This window comes from Cottoperca gobio, unplaced genomic scaffold, assembly GCF_900634415.1.
Source record: "Cottoperca gobio unplaced genomic scaffold, fCotGob3.1 fCotGob3_332arrow_ctg1, whole genome shotgun sequence".
NCBI classification, from domain to species: Eukaryota; Metazoa; Chordata; class Actinopteri; order Perciformes; family Bovichtidae; genus Cottoperca; species Cottoperca gobio.
In genome coordinates, this window is record NW_021166938.1 from 95,306 (window position 1) to 114,860 (window position 19,555).

At 42.4% G+C, this 19,555-nt stretch overlaps 2 protein-coding genes across 2 annotated transcripts; one reads left to right on the forward strand and one right to left on the reverse strand.

The window, feature by feature from the left end:
• Positions 1-6,560: 6,560 nt before the first annotated feature.
• On the forward strand, positions 6,561-8,581 carry LOC115005620 (fibronectin type III domain-containing protein 11). Its single transcript, XM_029427517.1, is given in 5 exon segments — positions 6,561-6,613; positions 7,447-7,538; positions 7,715-7,737; positions 7,983-8,058; positions 8,061-8,581. Coding segments are annotated over 5 exon segments (765 nt in total).
• Positions 8,582-15,585: 7,004 nt separating this feature from the next.
• LOC115005618 (P2Y purinoceptor 1-like) lies at positions 15,586-18,564 on the reverse strand. The gene has a single exon (XM_029427515.1). The coding sequence runs from the start codon at positions 18,167-18,169 to the stop codon at positions 17,099-17,101; it is 1,071 nt and encodes a 356-aa protein (XP_029283375.1). The 5' UTR covers positions 18,170-18,564; the 3' UTR covers positions 15,586-17,098.
• Positions 18,565-19,555: the final 991 nt, after the last annotated feature.

A 19,555-nucleotide genomic window follows, 5' to 3' on the forward strand; every position in this document is an offset into this window, starting at 1 on the left:
ACGTCAGTACGACGTTGACCCGTTGTGAACAGTGCGCCATTATATCTATTATATTTAAAAATCAATATAAAAACGTTGTCATTTACAGTATAAACTCTGTTCTATACGCTTTTATTCATTTACAATATTTAACAATAAAATACTCTCAAATCAAAAGAATACACACTACACACTAAGTTTATGATCGTGTACATAAATTTAGTGCATACATTTCTTTTGTTTTTACATAAACCTCGTCTAGGGCCACTCGCAATTATTTAAACTATTAATAATCGTCAATACATTATATATTTGATTATTCCTTTAGTCTGTATAGTGTCAGGAAACTGTTTGTTTTGTCCAACCAAAAGTCCAAAATCTAAAAATACTTACTATACAATAATAAAACTGAGAAAAGCAAACATCCTCACATTTGACAGGCTGGAACCAGATACTTATTTGCACATTTACTCGATACATGTTAAATAATGAATCATTTTTAATTGGTTATCTCATCTCTATGGATGTCTGTAATGATTGACATGTTCCAATAAGTTTACACAAAAAGTAAAACTACTGCATTAATAATGGTGTACTTGGACATTACCAATATATGTTTCTTGTTTTGTATTCAACAGAAGATTACTTCCCCTTGTTCTTATGGAAACTTCTGGTAAGAATATACTCAATTGCAACATTTATATTTAATATTTAGGCCTAGGTTTAATGTAAAACCATTACAGCTGTCATTTACCATCTCACACACATAAGAAGACAAATACCATAGTATGATTGCCTTTTCTCTTCATTTCACTTTTTATTGTTACTGTTTTTAAATTAAATTAATCATTTACATATTCCTTTATTTCTTTGTTATTTAACTTAGTTTTTACAGATTTATTTTGTATTGTTTTTGTGTTTTATCGTATGTCTCATGATAGGACTGCTACTTTGTCAATAATATTGTGACAAATTGTGTAGTCTGAGACAGGTCATGTTTTTTATTTGGCTTTATCAGTCAGGAAATAGGTTGCTTGTAAAGGGTTGGGAAAAAGCTGAAGAACTCGGAGCTTAAATGTCGAATCAAAACAGCAATCTCCTGATGTAATCTATATATTTATTTAACGCAATAAGTCAAACAAAGAAAATATTCTCAGCTGAGGACACTTTTCACTTCGCCGTTTCCACAGACCGCATGGCTCAAAGAGCCCCATCGTTGCGGTCTCACGGCTCCGCTCCAGGTGTGTCCCGAAACATTTGAAATCATCGCATCTAATACAAGGAGTAGGCGTTGACCTTCTCCTCATTGGTCCCAGTTTGGCGCCAACACGATCCTCCGTCAGCAGTCAGGAAGTAATGGTTTGTTGACCCGTTTTCTTAAAGGGGAAGTGCCCCTATTATGTTTGTAATACACTCAGTGCAGAAAATACATAATTGCAGAGAAACATATTCGTAGTGTAGATATATATATATTGATTGAGGTAAACAAATACATACGATAGTCTTTCCAATATGGATTAATTTACCTGACAATTCCCCCTTTACACACCATTTATGGTGTGTATAATCTCCAGTAAATATAAGGCACCGAGTGGTGTACAAATTCAGCATATGGTATACAAGAATACATTCATAGTGCACTTGTTTTTATTCCAGTCATAAAAAGTACCTTCTGTATAAAACCAAAGAACTTCATTTGTTATTCCAGCATAAAGACAATTAGCTTCAGTATAATAAAAAACACTTCCAGTAAAAGACAGTAAATATTAGTAAACTTCTAATGTCTGTATAAGACTGTAATATCTGTATACGACTGAGAGACTGTAACTACAATAAAGTCAGTGGCTTCGGTATGGCAGCAAAGAACACTTTGTAGAGTTATTCACACGAAATCATCTTCCTGGCTGTCGTGTTCCTGCTCTATATCATAGTCTATGAGTACCCCACTGTTTGATGCTAGCTCTTTGCTGAGTCTGTCAAGTCCTTTCAAAGCTCTGGTAAAGGATCCATCAGGGGCTGTGTTATTTGGGATGAAAGTACAACACAGAGCCAAACAATTTGCAGACACCCCCTTTTTCAGCTAGCACCATGTCTAATGCAATTCCGTTCTGTAATCAGGCTAGTTCTATCAAATTGCATAAATCTATGGAGAGGGGCTGATACTCGTGTACATTTGTTTTGTGATTGTGGAATCAATCAATCTCGTCATGCGGCTTCTAATTTATGGTATATAACAACATCCACATACAGTAAGTATTTAGAATCAGAATAATCTTTCTTGTCATGTAGGTTTTCACCTACAAAGAATTTGCTCTGGGTTAGCTGGTACATGAATATAAAAAATGCATAAATATTTACAAAATATAAATCGGTGGAGATCTGAGCGCCGCCACGTTGGAGTTTATCCCGGTGGACGACAGGGTCGCCTCCCTACGCCTTCGGGTTATGGGGGGGAAAACTCTGACTGTTGTTTGTGCCTATGCCCCAAACCGCAGTTCTGAGTATTCGGCCTTCTTGGAGACCCTGAATGGAGCCCTGCAGGTGGCTCCAGTAGGGGACTCCGTAGTCTTGCTGGGAGACTTCAACGCACACGTGGGAAACGATGGAGACACCTGGAGAGGCGTGATTGGGAGGAAGGGCCTCCCTGATCTAAACCCGAACGGTCGTTTGTTGTTGGACTTCTGTGCTAGTCATGGAATGGCCATAACAAACACCATGTTCGAACATAAGGATGCTCATAAGTGCACGTGGTACCAGAGCACCCTAGGCCAAAGGTCAATGATCGATTTCGTAATCGTATCATCTGATCTGAGGCCGCATGTTTTGGACACTCGGGTGAAGAGAGGGGCGGAGCTGTCGACTGATCACCATCTGGTGGTGAGTTGGATCAAGGGGTGGGGGAAGACTCTGGACAGACCTGGTAAACCCAAACGGGTAGTGCGGGTGAACTGGGAACGTCTGGAGGAAGCCCCTGTCCTGGGGATCTTTAACTCACACCTCCGGCGGAGCTTTTCAGCCATCCCTGTGGAGGTTGGGGGCATTGAACCTGAGTGGGCGATGTTCAAAACCTCTATTGCTGAAGCTGCGGTGATGAGCTGTGGTCTCAAGGTCTTAGGTGCCTCAAGGGGCGGTAACCCTCGAACACCGTGGTGGACCCCGGTGGTCAGGGAAGCCGTCCGACTGAAGAAGGAGTCCTTCCGGGTTATGTTATCCGGGAGGACTCCGGAAACAGTTGCAGGGTATCGAAGGACTAGAAGGGCGGCAGCTTCTGCCGTGTCAGAGGCAAAGCAGCGGGTGTGGGAGAAGTTCGGAGAAGCTATGGAGAAGGACTTTCGGTCGGCACCAAGGTGCTTCTGGAAAACCATCCGGCACCTCAGGAGGGGGAAGCGAGGAACCATCCAAGCTGTGTACAGCAAGGGTGGGACCCTGCTGACTTCAACTGAGAAGGTTATCGGCCGCTGGAAGGAGCACTTTGAGGAACTCCTGAATCCGACTAACACGCCCTCTATGGTTGAGGCAGAGCTGGAAGCTGATGGGGGATCATCGTCAATTTCCCTGATGGAAGTCACTGAGGTAGTCAAACAACTCCACAGTGGCAAAGCCGCAGGGGTTGATGAGATCCGTCCAGAAATGCTGAAGGCTTTGGGTGTTGAGGGGCTGTCTTGGTTGACACGCCTCGTCAACATTGCGTGGAAGTCTGGGACAGTGCCTAGGGGTTGGCAGACCGGGGTGGTGGTTCCCCTATTTAAAAAGGGGGACCAGAGAGTGTGTGCCAACTACAGGGGTATCACACTTCTCAGCCTCCCTGGTAAAGTCTACTCCAAGGTACTGGAAAGGAGGGTTCGGCCGGTAGTCGAACCTCTGATTGAAGAGGAACAATGCGGATTCCGTCCTGGTCGTGGAACAACAGACCAACTCTTTACTCTTGCAAGGATCCTGGAGGGGGCCTGGGAGTACGCCCATCCGGTCTACATGTGTTTTGTGGATCTGGAGAAGGCGTATGACCGGGTCCCCCGGGTGATACTGTGGGAGGTGCTGCGGGAGTATGGGGTGAGGGGGTCACTTTTGAGGGCCATCCAATCCCTGTACGCCCAAAGCGAGAGTTGTGTCCGGATACTCGGCAGTAAGTCGGACTCGTTTCCCGTGAATGTTGGCCTCCGCCAGGGCTGCGCTTTATCACCAATCCTGTTCGTGATGTTCATGGATAGGATATCGAGGCGTAGTCGTGGAGGAGAGGGGTTGCAGTTCGGTGACCTGAGGATCTCATCGCTGCTCTTTGCAGATGATGTGGTCCTTATGGCATCATCGGTCTGTGACCTTCAACAGTCACTGGATCGGTTCGCAGCCGAGTGTGCAGCGGTTGGGATGAGGATCAGCACCTCCAAATCTGAGGCCATGGCTCTCAGCAGGAAACCGGTGGATTGCCTACTCCGGGTAGGGAATGAGCCATTACCCCAAGTGAAGGAGTTCAAGTAACTCGGGGTCTTGTTCGCGAGTGAGGGGACAATGGAGCGAGAGATTGGCCGGAGAATCGGAGCAGCGGGGGCGGTATTACAGTCACTTTACCGCACCGTTGTGACGAAAAGAGAGCTGAGCCAGAAGGCAAAGCTCTCGATCTTCCGGTCGATCTTCGTTCCTACCCTCACCTATGGTCATGAAGGCTGGGTCATGACCGAAAGACCGAGATCACGGGTACAAGCGGCCGAAATGTGTTTTCTCAGACGGGTGGCTGGCGTCTCCCTTAGAGATAGGGTGAGAAGCTCAGCCATCCGTGAGAGACTCGGAGTAGAGCCGCTGCTCCTTTACGTTGAAAGGAGCCAGTTGAGGTGGTTCTGGCATCTAGTAAGGATGCCACCTGGGCGCCTCCCTAGGGAGGTGTTCCAGGCACGTCCAGCTGGGAGGAGACCCCGGGGAAGACCCAGGACTCGGTGGAGAGATTATATCTCCTCACTGGCCTGGGAACGCCTCAGGATCCCCCAGTCGGAGCTGGAGGATGTGGCCCGGAGAAGGGAAGATTGGGGTTCCTTACTGGAGCTGCTGCCCCCACGACCCGATCCCGGATAAGCGGTAGACGATGGATGGATGGATGGAATGTTTGGATTACTAGTCCACTGGATTATTATTGTATGAGTTAAATACTAAGTAGTCTGCTAAGTGTTGTGTACTTTAGGTATTATCTGGTATTAGCTTGTTAGCTAGCCGTATCAGGTTAAACTTGTTGTTCACTTTAGAAAATCATGTAGGCATATATTAACTATAAGATAATAAAAGGGTAATGTGTATTAGGTTAATTGATTATCTTAATCATGTTAGTTCTACTGATCTGATTTACACTGCCCTGATTAGTGACTGACAATTAAAATGTAAATGTTTGTAAGGTAACACTAGCTAGCTTGTTGGTTCAAGTAAGCTATAGTTGAGTTAGCTTGACCGGAAGTGAGATTTCACTCATTGTGTGCGTGTGACCTTTAAACATGACCTTTTTCTTGAAATAAATTTGTTATAAATATAAAAATGTGTTCACCTCACTTTTTTGGCCATTGGTTAGTGACTTTATGACTTTAATGCTTGCAAAACACATTAACATTATGAGACCTTATCATCATCTATCGGAAGTTCAATCAAGTCTCACAAGTGGTTATCCTATTATATTTTCACCACCCCATAGCGTTTTAAAAAGTTACCCATAACCACATTCACAATAGAGAAATATAGAACTTTGTATTGTTAATAATTAAATACAATCCATTAATAAATAAAATGTTAATGTCCAGAGAATGAGTAGAAGCAATTTCAGCTCATGTTGAATCTTTTTCACAGAATACTAAATCTTTTTAATAGAAATGTAAAGAAGGTTATATTAATAAATGTTCAATGTAATGAATTTTCATGTGTACAGAAAGAGGATGTTGTGGGCTCAGTTTGTAGTGATAGTTGACAGATGAGTGTAAGCATGTTGACAGATCAGATCACTGTGATTGGCTGGTGGGTTTAGGCATGAGTTTGGACTTTGGAGTGGTTATGGTAAGCAGCTGTGATAACTGCCTGTCTGGGATGATTTTATTGATTGGAACTTTTATTTCCCATCGCTGGTCAACAATCAAAATAGAAAGAACAAGCAAGTAACATCGGGGCTTTTGTTATGCAATAAAAGAAGATTAATCATACATTAATACAATGTAATATATGACATGTTACTGTAAACGCTTCTTTTGATGGTTGGCACCTGAAAAGCCAGTGATCCATGTATGTTGCTTGCTGCTCATACTCATAGTATAAACGTCCCACAGGATTGAGTTTTTTCCTTATTTGTAAAGAAGGCAAATCATAAGAGAAAACAACCTTGGGTCTGTGAATATCAGAATCACATTTGCATTTTTCCACAGTTTCACAGTATCCACTTCATGACAGTATTGGTTTTAAGGATGTATATCTGTTTTTTATTTTTCATAGTCATATTAGAAAATGCCCTAAGAATACATTTGCAGATTAAATTAACTCCAAATTGTTTCGATTGTCAGCATGTTGCCTATGACCCACACACTGTACATGAGTAAATGTGAATGTGTGTTACAGTTACCATGGATGAGGTCAAGCTGGCTTGTACAAGCTCAGATCAAATCAAATCAAATCAAATCAAATTTATTTGTATAGCCCAATATCACAAATTATACATTTGTCTCAGTGTGCTTTACAGACTGTACAGGTTACAACATCCTCTGTCCTTAGACCCTCGCATCGCACAAGGAAAAACTTCCTAAAAGAAACCCCAAAATTAAAGGGGAAAAAATGGAAGAAACCTCAGGGAGAGCAACTGAGGAGGGATCCCTCTCCCAGGACGGACAGACGTGCAATAGATGTCGTGTGTACAGGATAAACAACATAGTACAAATACAACATTTGACAGAAATTATGTTGTGTTGGAAAAAAAAAAAAGAAATAGAAAGTTTGGATGAATCCAGGAAAATGTCAATAAGGCTTCCCGGTGTCCAGCAGGACCAGGTCAGCAGGCGCTGTCACGATTCATGATCCTGACGTAAACTTTATCAGTGGCAACCTGCCACATGAGAGACAGACACTCCGGGGATGATACCCCGGATGGTGAGTTAGTAACATATATTTACATAAATGCATACAGATAGAGAGGGAGAAGAAGAGAGGGAGAAGAAGAGAGAGGGAGAGAAGGAAGAGAGCAGGGAGGTGTCCCCCGGCAGTCTAAGCCTATAGCAGCATAACTAGGGGCTGATCCAGGGCAAACCTGAGCCAGCCCTAACTATAAGCTTTATCAAAAAGGAAAGTCTTTAGCCTACTCTTAAATGTGGAGAGTGTGTCTGCCTCCCGAACACAAACTGGAAGCTGGTTCCACTGGAGAGGAGCTTGATAGCTGAAGGCTCTGGCTCCCATTGTACTCTTAGAGACTCTAGGAACCACAAGTAACCCAGATGAACGTGGAACCTAGGAGGTCAGGACTCAGATGGACGCCCTTCCATATCTCTGCAACCAAATCTTACAGCTGCTCTGCACCAGACTTAGACAAACACATCATAGTATACCAGAATGTAAAGCTGGCTAAGCTATATACTTCTGTGTCATCATGTATTTGTTTTGTTCTTTGTTATACAAATAACATATAGTGAATTTCATCTAGTCCTCTCTACACCCATAGTGCACCTACACAGGTGTGTGATGATTCTCAAAATTGTGTGGGCGTGTACAGACTGTGCTTGATTGACAGCTTCTTCACTGGCTCCTACACCTGTCAGGGGCGGGACAATTTACACTTGTATCATTGTTATTAGTTTCGAAGACTTCCTAACTTCTAGAGGTATAACTAGCCAGAGTTATTGAAAACACCTGTATGGGTTTGCTGGGTCTTGAAGCATTTTAAAATCCTTCACTCGTATAAATGTACTGTCTGAGGGATATCTGTGATACAGTTTGAGAGGTTGAGCACATAGCAGATTACCTGTGGACTCACCAGTTCATGTGATGTATTTTTCAAGGTGATGAAGCAAGAGCTGCGGCTCGTGCAGAGCAGCTCGTACTACTTGGAAATACAACGGGAGGGTTTGCTACCAACAACCACGGTTTGGTGGACAGTGACATGGCAGCTTTCCTGCAGCAGAGGCTCCGGCAAACCCGACAGTACGTAAATGATTTTGAGAGCAGATTGACTCGGAATCGCGGCCGACTGAAGCTGCAGAACCAGCTCATCTCCAACACAGGCAACTTACCCATACTACAGCTCAGTGCATCAGTGGACATCAAGATACCGGTGATATTTAACAGGTTTGAGTCCTGCACGACATCAAACGCTGTGCATCTGTGTTGAGAAGTCGCAGGCGAGCAGTCTAAGGAGCTGAACCAAAAGTTTGAGATCAACGTAGAGAGCCTTTGCCCAACTACCACTGAACATGGCCAGCTTACTAAATCTATATGCCAGTCGTATGACATACAGGTCAGCAACCTGATACCTGACAGGTACTATAAGTTCTCTGTCAAGAGAACAGATGCTGTAAACTTCTTGTATGGACTGTGGATTGACAGCATCACCCTGAAGACCTTGAATATTTCCAAGTGAGAACAACCTTTTCAGACATGAAGAAAATGAAGAGAATCCACAGACTGTATATACTTACAAAGAGAAATATATTTACCTGCTTTATTACAAATAAAATAACACTGCAGGATTTCTTGACTTGAAAACTGTGTTAAGTTCTTGATGAAATGGTTGGTGAAAAAAAAAACTTGGCTCTAGTCTAGGTGGGCAATGAAGATGAAACATTAAAAATACCCACACATGGCATAGTGGCACCCTAAAGGCAGAATTCTGAAGCACATGCAATAATTAGATAGGGCCTTGTGCAGAGGTCTGCAAACCGCGGCTCAGGAGCCACATGTGGCTGTTGTGAATTGTTTAAAAGCCAAAGAAATGATCACCACCATTTGGATGAAAACACACATAATAATACATACTGCCCTATTTTTTTATGTTTACTCTTTCTAAGCTATTAGGCTGCAGCTGTACGTTTTTTTTATTCATTTCATTTTTAGATTGTATTTTCTATTGTTTTGTGTATTTTTATATTATATTAATTGGCTGCTGCGGGACAAGTTGGAGTGCTCGGGGGTCGATTATCACCTCACCAGCTGGATCCTGGACTACCTCACCAACCGTCCACAGTATGTGAGGACCCGGGAGTGTCACTTAGACATGATTGTCTGTAGCACAGGGGCCCCCCAAGGAACAGTTCTGGCGCCGTTTTTCTTCACCCTCTACACTGCAGACTTCACCCATAACACAGCAAAGTGTCACCTGCAGAAGTTCTCTGACGACTTTGCTATTGTCGGCCTCATCTCTGATGGGGATGACAAGGAGTACAGAGAGCTGACACAGGACTTTGCCCTCTGGTGCCAGAGGAACTACCTCCTGCTCAACGCAGGGAAGACCAGGGAGCTGGTGGTGGACTTCAGGAGGCGCCATCATTCTCCCCCAACACCAGTGAACGTCCTGGGAATGGACATTGAGATTGTAAAATCGTACAAGTACCTGGGTGTTCACCTGAACAATAAACTGGACTGGTCAGATAACTCTGCTGCTCTGTTTAAGAAGGGACAGAGCAGCTTTATCTGCTAAGGAGACTGAGATCTTTTGGAGTGCAGGGGCACTCCTTAAGACTTTCTTTGACTCTGTGGTGGCATTATTTATTTTTTATGGCGTGTTCTGCTGGGGCAGCAGCATCTTGGCTACTGACAGGAAGAGACTGAACAGACTGGTGAAGAAGGCCAGCTCTGTCCTGGGGAGTCCTCTGGACACTGTGGAGGTGGTGGGAGACAGGAGAATGATGGCCAAGCTGTCTTCTCTACTGGACAATATGTCCCCCCCCCCCTCCAGGACACTTTGTCCGCACTGTGCAGGTCCTTCAGGGACAGGCTGCTTCACCCGCGGTGTCTCACGGAGAGATACCGTAGGCCTTTTCTCCCTGCAGCGGTCAGACTGTACAATCACCACGGCCCCTGGTAGTGATGTGTCCTTTCGTGTCGAGGCTTCGAAGCGTGTGTCAAGTAATCGCGGAAGATTTTTGTGAAGCGCGTATTGAGGCTTGTGTTGATGACGTATGTGATGACGTTCGAAGCCTCGCGAACCTGCCGTACCACGTGACTGATTCAGGAACTGGTTTGCCATTCACAATATAAGGGGAGTGAACCGCAATTGATCCCCCTCACAAGTTGTGGACTTTATTGAACATTTGTCTGCAATCTATTCAAGCTTATTTTTTTTGCGATGGAACCAGCAAGAAAGAGGAGATTTTCAGGGAACATTTTGAGCTGATCTCACCTAATAAGGTATGCACATAGTAATAATAACTAACGTAATATACTGTAAATAAATGTGACAGCGTATCCTTTGTTCTAATGTCTTTCTTCTCATTTCTGGTATTTTAAAAGGTGAAGTGTCCTTTGTGTTCAAAAGAACGTGGATACAACAATAACACCTCATCTATGCTGACGTAACACACGCACATTCACATCACAACCCTCTCCACAATTTGTCTCCACTTTCCCTTTTGACTCCACTAACATTAACAGACACCATATTAATAAGTTCATCATTTATGTATTGGCATCACAAACATCATTCATTCATTTATTAAATTCAAAGCTTCACACACCAAAGCTGTAATCACTCTGCCGGTTTTACATTTATTGTCCACTTTATGGCACAGTAGAGCAAATGAAGCACCATGAAGCTTCGACCCATGAGTGAACCAATTGAATGGAAAGCTTCAATGTTTCATGAAGCTACATCTCACCATCACTAGCCCCTGGTAGACCACCACACCAACAAAAGTCTATTCCAACACTGTGCAATTATCACTGCCATGTGCACTATTCACTTTTTATAACTTTTGCAATTACCCTACACTTGTACACGTGTACGTTACTGTATTTTTATTCTATTTAATTGTTACTCATCACTTTACTCTCTTTGCTGTAACAACGTACATTTCCCCGTCGTGCGACAAATAAAGGATTTCTGATTCTGATTCTGATTTCATTTTTATTTGATTAATCAAATATGGCGAGAAGTCAAATAGGCCTGCATAGTTCTGTGTTCAATTTATTTCAAAGTTGGCCTAAATATGCCAGTGTATTTTTCCCTTTTATTTAAAAGAGTTTGGTGTGTTTCTTTGTTAAAACAGGTAAACATAGCAATACGATCGCAACAGTTTCCTTTATTGTCATTCTATAATTTCATAAATGCAACAAATAACTATATAACTATATACAAAACTTAGAAGCTGTGTTATCAAATATGTTTTGTGGCTCCAGACAAATCTTATTTGGTGGAAAAGGGGGCAAAATGGCTCTTTTGATAGTAAAGGTTGCCGACCCCTGCACTAGAGAAAATAGAACCTGGGTAATGACATTAAACGGTTTTGGATTGAAACCATGGACACTTTAGCTTTGATGATTTTGTTCTTGATCATCATCTTCTGTCTCAATGTTTGGGTTTTCTGAGTTGTGAGACTTTACTTGCTTATGAGGTCAGACAGAGGCCGATAAGATTGTCTAATGTGTTGTAAATATGTCAAGGGACCCTAGGGTAAATCTGAGGTTTTATAGAAAGAAAAGGTAAAGTGATCTCAGATATCTCTTTAGTTATTGTTATCTTTAAATATCCTATAATGGCTATTTGCAGCTTTGAGGTCTTGAAAAGCGCTATATAAATTCAATTTCTTCTTCTTCTTCTTCTTCTTCTTCTTCTTCTTCTTGATGGACATTTAGTCTCGTGGTTAAGCTCCCAAACAGTTCAATACCAGGGCTGTCACCATTGACACCTGAGCAAGATACTTAACCCTGAGCTGCTCCAGGGGGACTGTCCCTGTAGTTCAGGGGTGGGGAACCTTTTTCCTATCAAGGGCCATTTTTTTTTTATCAACATCCTTCGTGGGCCATACTAATTATTAAACTCATAACCTCTGCAAAACCTTTTTAAGACGCAGCCCATTCATTTCACCTTTCTTTTATGCTGTGCAAAAAAGCAACTTTTTTATCCATGTATCTTTCTGTTTTATCAGAAATCAGAAATCCTTTATTAGTCCCACAACGGGGAAATGCATCTTGTCACAGCAAAAGCACATATGAAGTAAAAAGGCAGTACACAATAATTAAATAGAATAAAAAATAATATAAGTACCAAGTGGTTGATAGAAAATAAAGTGAATATTGCACATGGCAGTGATAATTGCACAAATTATAAAAAGTGAGTACCGCACCGTTTTCACGAAAAGAGAGCTGAGCCAGAAGGCAAAGCTCTCAATATACCGGTCGATCTTCGTTCCTACCCTCACCTATGGTCATGAAGGCTGGGTCATGACCGAAAGAACGAGATCACGGGTACAAGCGGCCGAAATGGGTTTTCTCAGACGGGTGGCTGGCGTCTCCCTTAGAGATAGGGTGAGAAGCTCAGCCATCCGTGAGAGACTCGGAGTAGAGCCGCTGCTCCTTTACGTTGAAAGGAGCCAGTTGAGGTGGTTCGGGCATCTAGTAAGGATGCCACCTCCTCACTGGCCTGGGAACGCCTCAGGATCCCCCAGTCGGAGCTGGAGGATGTGGCCCGGAGAAGGGAAGATTGGGGTTCCTTACTGGAGCTGCTGCCCCCGCGACCCGATCCCGGATAAGTGGTAGACGATGGATAGATGGATGGATGGATAGATGGATGGATGGTTAAGGTTAAACTACAACTTTGTATGAGACTGACGCAGCCGAACAAGTTGTTATGAGTGCACGGTATGGGAATAATGTTAAGTTAACAGCTTCAGTTTACACTCCACTGAAAATGACTTTCTAGGATAGATACATGACTCACTTAACACAATGACTAACCCCTCCTCAAGACAAGACAAACAGAATGTCAGGCTGAATAAATAAAGTGAAACAGAACAGCATTTTAGTCTGAAGTGAACAAAATTTTGAACTTCCAAAAGACAGCAGAGAAAAGTTGTAGCAGAAGCAGATAAGACATCTACATGTCAATCTTGCATTGTGCCATTTCCTTGGTGAGGCGGAGAATTTACATTATTCGCTATTAAACAAAAAAGCTGTTGTATCTTGACTGTACTTGGTCAAAAGTTGCCACTCGCAAATAAGATTAGAAGTGCAATATTTCTGATTTTCCAAACCCGTGTTCCTTTTTCCTTGACAGAATAATACATGGTCTCTGGTCGTAGCTGCTCATGGTGTTTGCTTCTAAGTGCTTATGCACATTCATCAGGCTGCTCAGTGTTTTTCCTGCCAGACTGTGTTTACAGAATCAGAGAGTGAGTGGGAGAGAAAACAGCAGGATGGTAATATTTATCTGTAGAGACAACACAGGTTTCTGTTAGAATCCTTCTCCAACACCAAAAAGGCACAAAGGACACGGATGGAATGAACTCCAAAGAGTAAGGAAGTCAGGGCTGCTTAAATGAATGCCTAAAACCTCTGCAGTGTGAAACCACAGGAAGGAAGGGCGATGCTACATGCAGTTGAGATTTTGCACAAGTTCCTTTATTTTTGCTCTCATTACATCACACACTGCAGAGTAGCATTCTTTACATAATAGTTAACTTTGGTGGGAAAAGTGGTTGTGCATCTCATATTTGTGCAGAATAATTAGTTTGTGAATTATTATCTTTCTGCCTTTCGTCCAAACAGAAGCCACTTGTGGCCTTTGTGTACACTTCAATGGGCCAGGAGAATGTTGGACTGGGAAAGTATATTCTTATTGTGATATATGTTACCGTTTATAGCACAAACCTGCTCTGATTTGCAAACCAGATTCCAGTCAGAGCCAGAGTCATTATTCCTAACAAGCCAGGAAGTCACATATCTGCTGCTAGGGCAGAGCAAGTTGGGATTTAATAAGTAGTTTAATGAAATCCTTCCAGGGCGCAGACTTCACCCAGCCGTGCCCATGGTTTCATGGTTCATGACTTCCGGTTTCATTGTGCTGCTTCAGATGACATCAGACCTTTTCCAGTAATGATACACACCTCAGATATTCATCTAAGCTTGGATTTTTATGTTGGCTAAACACAGTTTTTGTAGAAATTAGGTAGTTGAACTCCTGAGCAACAGCTGCACCCTTTCCTGAAAAGGCGAGTGTGTAAAGTAGCTGAAATTGTTGCAAAATTTCTCCATATCCTTGCAAAGAACTATAATACAGCCTGCATTTTACCGTGTAATTTTGCAGTATGAATCCAGTACCTGCTACCAATAAAATACATTCCGGTTCCTCCTGGTACTTAAATGTAGTTACATTTAAAGAAAGCAAGAATATGGGGTACAAAGGAGAAACAGGGTTGTGGAGACTCTTGTCCACAGTCAGGGATAAGGATGACAGAGAGGAGGTGTAGTGTCACACACACAGCTTTATTCTCAAACAGGTAAGCTTTATATTACAGGCACAGGCACAGCTCTCTTGTCCGTCGCTCTGCTGTCCGCTGTTATTCAGGCTGCGCTGCGTCGTGGCTGCAGAAGCGTCCCCGTCTCCTCTGGAACCCAGCCTACTGCAAGAGAACAGAACCAGGCCATCACCATGCATTTATTATGTGACTGATTACCTGATTCCGTTCAGCTGTCTGGCCTCCAGCTGGGACACTCCTGTCTCTCCACAGCAGCCGGCGCCCTAACCACACCCCACTGCCACAAGGGTGTTGGGGAAATCTCAGGAAACTTGGATGGGGGGGTTATTGAAAAGAAAAACATAAAGGGAGTAACGTTCCCAAAATGACAACATACCTGTAATATTGCTAACTGTTCTCCTCTTTTTACCCTTCAATCACATAGTAAGAACTAATTATGCAATAGTTGTGAAGGAATGTAATCTTTTTATTTTCTTCTAAATTGCCTGACTGTACTTTGTACCTACAGTGAAGTACCAGTAGGTAACTAGTATCTTATTGCTACCTGATTCATAACATGAAATTACACTTTAAATCACAGGTTGTATTATAAAGTGTTGCCTAACTAGATTTAGAAAATCACAGAATACAGTTACCATTGCTACAGCAGCTAAAGAAAGATCCTTTAGCATTACAGAGAGGTACAAAGATTGTTCATGTAGCTTCAGCTTCCTTAAATTCTCTCAGTAGTTTGTGAAGTTAGCACGGAGAAGATAAATATCTCCTGCATAGCTGAGCAACCACATAAAGTCAACAGTCTCGTTTGCAGACTGGCTTCTGCATCTTTAATCAAGGTGTACTCTGGGTCTCAGTCTGTACTTTGGGGGAAACACATCTGATCTGAGAAAACCTGCAAAACAATCGTAGATAATTCATAAAGTTGCATTTAATACCTATAAAATAAACTGTGCGTTAGAGAATTTCTCTGATGATTGGCTGCAACACCTGAGTTTAGAAATTAGTTCATACGTATCATTTTTCTTGTTATCATTCAGAAAAAGGCAGGCCTACCTGTGACACGAGCTGTTTATACCACAGGGGAAAGCCATACAACATGGAATATGTACAGTGTTTTTTCACAATGCCGAAATCAAACAGGTCACAGAAGACATCTTGTCTGGTCGTTGACTGGGTTTATGTGTGTGTGTTTGCTACTGTTGTCTTAAAACCTGCAGGGGGAAGTAAATTAGACACATTCACTACAACTCTGTAGGTTCTTGTACTTTATTTGAGCATTTCCATTTTGTGATATTTTATACTACGACCCCACTACATTCCAGAGGGAAATATTATTTATATATTATATATTTTTTACCCTATTACATTTATTTGCCTTTGTTCAGATCGAGACCTTACATACACACACATGGTCATCTTATTAACACTTAACCCAATTAACTCATGTTGTCTGATGCTTGCTGCTGTATCTCGCTGTCAGTCAACACATCAATAGCTCTGGCTCTTATGAGCAAAATGTGCTTTCACACTTGATTATAATCCGACATGTAGTCATGGCGATCCAAGCGACATGAACAATTGATGATGTCTCGTTGTCTTTAAGGGCAGAGAGGTTATATTCTAAGTATGTGCTATCTGTTGGATATGATTCTTTCATAAAATATTTACATTCCACAACAGAATTTTCTGCTTTTCCTTGTGGTGCCTTAGTATATTGAATATCTTTGGATTTTGGATTCTTAGTCAAATGAAACAAAACATCTGATGACGTCAACTTGCGCTTTAAACATTTGTGGCAGGTATCTTTCACTGTTTTCTGATGTTTGATAAATCAGCACATTAATGGATAAAGAAAATGATCGTTATTTGCAGCCTTATTGTGTATACAAACAGTTGCCAGTTTATTAGGTACACCTACCAAAACTATGCAGTCTAATACAAAAGTCAGTGAGGGTATTGTTAGCCTACCTTCACTGATATAAATGGGGTGAAAACAATAACAGAAGCTCATCTCTGTATAATGCAAAAACAGTTCAACAGCAGCACAAAGTAAACACTCCAAAATGATCCTACAGTTGAATAAACCCATCTCGTAAACAGAATATATTAACCTGTGTATAATGATCCAACAATATAAATAGAGAACTTTAATTTTTTTATATTTGAGAAAATTTAGTTGATAATACTTTTATTTAAACATTTTAATACAGGACAGCTGTTATTATTATTTTTTACAGTGTGGTGTTTTGAATATTTCTTCCACCAATTCTTCAGAAAGTAGATCCCAGCACTTACATCACTGTTGCAGTTCTCTAAACAAACGTGCAATATAAAGGCTGTGGGATGATCACTCTGACAGTTTAATATGGTTCTTTTTCAAAAGCTTTTAAGGGTTTGGTAAACCCTGGAATATACAAACGTTTGCCAAGTAGCCTGTGTCAAATGCTTCACCTGTAGGAGTGCAAAAGTAGTGTAATACGTATATCGCAAAAATATAAACAAGTAATACAATGCTCAAGCAAAGTACATGAATTGGACTTTGCAGCAGAACATTAGATGTCTTATGGCACTGCTAGATAAAAGGCTCAATATCTTGCAAATCATCGCTCATCATTGTACTTTGTTCCCGGAAATGTGGTAGCTCTGGCGGTGCATGATACTCAGGGACTCAGCCACACGGAAGTGTATCTCAGATGAACCGATTGTGCGTTTTATACTTTCATTGGGTCGGAGTTACCGCGAGTCTCTGACGGTGAATCCGCGTCCGCTTCCATCGGTTTGCGGTAAAGGATCGCTCCTGTCAGGCCGGCCAGAGACAGCCGGGCCCGCCTGCTGAGGTGATGAAGCTTCATCATGAAATCGTCATTCCCCACGATATAAATCAGAGGGTTTAATGCGCTGTTTAGACAAGCCAGGCATCTGCCGACCTGATGCGCAATGTAGATGTCTCGGTAACTAGTGCGACAAATCCCATTCTGCTTCAAAATCCTGGTTTTCAGATTAACATTTCTAAAGACATGGTAGGGGATAAAACAGATGGAGAATAGTATCACCAGAATCACGACCAGTTTTAGACACCGCTGCTTCAGCAGAGGGTTGACGTTGGCTTTTTTGACAAGAACCACAGCAACATGTCCATAACAGACCAAAATGATAACCAATGGTATGGCAAACCCTGTGATGGTCCAGCCAATGCTGTAAGGCAGGTAGCCTCTGATAAACTCGTCCGAGGTGGTGTCGTAACACGAGTTTGGGGATTTTAGATCATTCTTGTCGAAGAACATATCTGGGAGGATCTGAATAATGACGAAGAGCCAGACCAAGGCGCTTATGACCAGCGAGTGGCGGCTGGTGATCTTCCCCATCACTCTCATGGGGTGCACAATGCCCAGGTACCTGTAGATGCTGATGCAGGTGAGGAAGCCAATGCTGCCATAAAGGTTGAGGTTGAAGCAGAAACGTGTCACCTTGCAGAAAGGCTGACCGAACTGCCAGCGGCTTTTGCACGCGTAATAGTGCACGAGGAACGGCAGGGTGAACAGGTACAGAAGGTCCGCCACCCCCAGGTTGAACATGAAAATGTTAATGTTTCCTATTTTGTTCCAGTTGGTGCACACGTTTCTCAGTCCCCAGATGTTGGACAGCGTCCCGACGACGAACACCGTGATGAACACGGGCGGCAGAAAGGCGTGCGTAAAATATAGGTTGATGTTCCCGCATGCTCCGTGCGTGGTATTTCCAGACATCTCTTTGGTTCCCCTAAAATCTCTCTTTAATTCCATCTGAAGTTTTCCGGAAAATAAAATAGCTGGCAGTGGCCTGCTCGCTCAGACCAGAATTCTGTGGAAATACGTGTGCGAAACAATACTGAAGTGAATACAAACCCAGACGATGCCCGCCCACTTCCCAGTCAAGAGGTTGGTGTGATACACATGAAGAAGAGCCCTACCGACTAAACAAAAATAACACATCAACATCACAGACCTTTGCGAATAACAAATCAAAGGATTTATTTCTGTGACATAATTTACACCATTCCTACCTGTCGTGACGCTCACTCTTGTACAAATGTCTATGGTTATTAAAATGTCTCATGGACTCACACACTCCCTCTTGTCAAACACTGATTATGTAATATTTTTAAACAACAAGGTGGATTGTGTCCTTTAAATCAAATGCAGACAACCAAATGACATTCTTCTAGATATTCATCACATAAATACAATATTTTTTAATACACATTTATTCACCAGTTTAGTTGTGTTCTTGATTAGGCTGCTGCCTGGCTGACAAAGCAACAGCATCATCTGCTTAATGTACAGTGTGAAGGTTGCTATCATGAAATCTAAACAATCTCAACCTACTTCCTGTGTAAGTATGTGTGATTTATGAATCAAATCTGTATGCCACAGCTGAAAATAAAACATTTGATCATTCTTGTCGTAAAAAACATATCTGGGAAGATCTGAATAATGACGAAGAGCCAGACCAAGGCGCTTATGGCCAGCGAGTGGCGGCTGGTGATCTTCCCCATCACTCTCATGGGGTGCACAATGCCCAGGTACCTGTAGATCAGGGGTGGGGAACCTCCGGCAGACCATTTGATCCGGCCCTTGAGGTCATTCATAAACACACGCAAAAAAATCCACTAGAAAAAAAACTAAAATATCTAGAAAGCAATAGACGGGCGATTGACTGTTTTTCCTGGCAAGATCAGGGTCCTTGAACACAACACGAGCGGAGCGTGTCATCACGTGGTCACGTCATGTCAAAACACATCAATATTAAAGGAGACGGTCATTGACATCAGCGAACGCAGCATGGTGAGTGTAAAACAGAGAAAGCTGGATGCGGAATGTCGCACTTTCCAGGAGAAATGGACGAATGATTATTTATTTGTGGAAATAAAAGGCCAGTGTGCCTAGTATGTGTGGACGTACTTGTGGTGATGAAAAATAATCTTGAGCGTCATTACTGCACGAAACATGTCGAACTGCACGAGCTGAAAGGACGAGTGCGTTTGGATAAAGTTAACGCTCTTCGGCAGAGTTTGGTCCAACAAGCAGCTCTCTCCAGAGCGTAACATACAAACATGGACAGATAGAGAGGTAGACCACCACACCAAGAACAGACTATTCCACCATTGCTGTGCAATTATCACTGCCATT

What these genes read in the sequence shown, in the direction of transcription:
- LOC115005618 (XM_029427515.1), bottom strand. Translation starts at nt 18,169, where the DNA reads ATGGAATTAAAGAGAGATTTTAGGGGAACCAAAGAGATGTCTGGAAAT.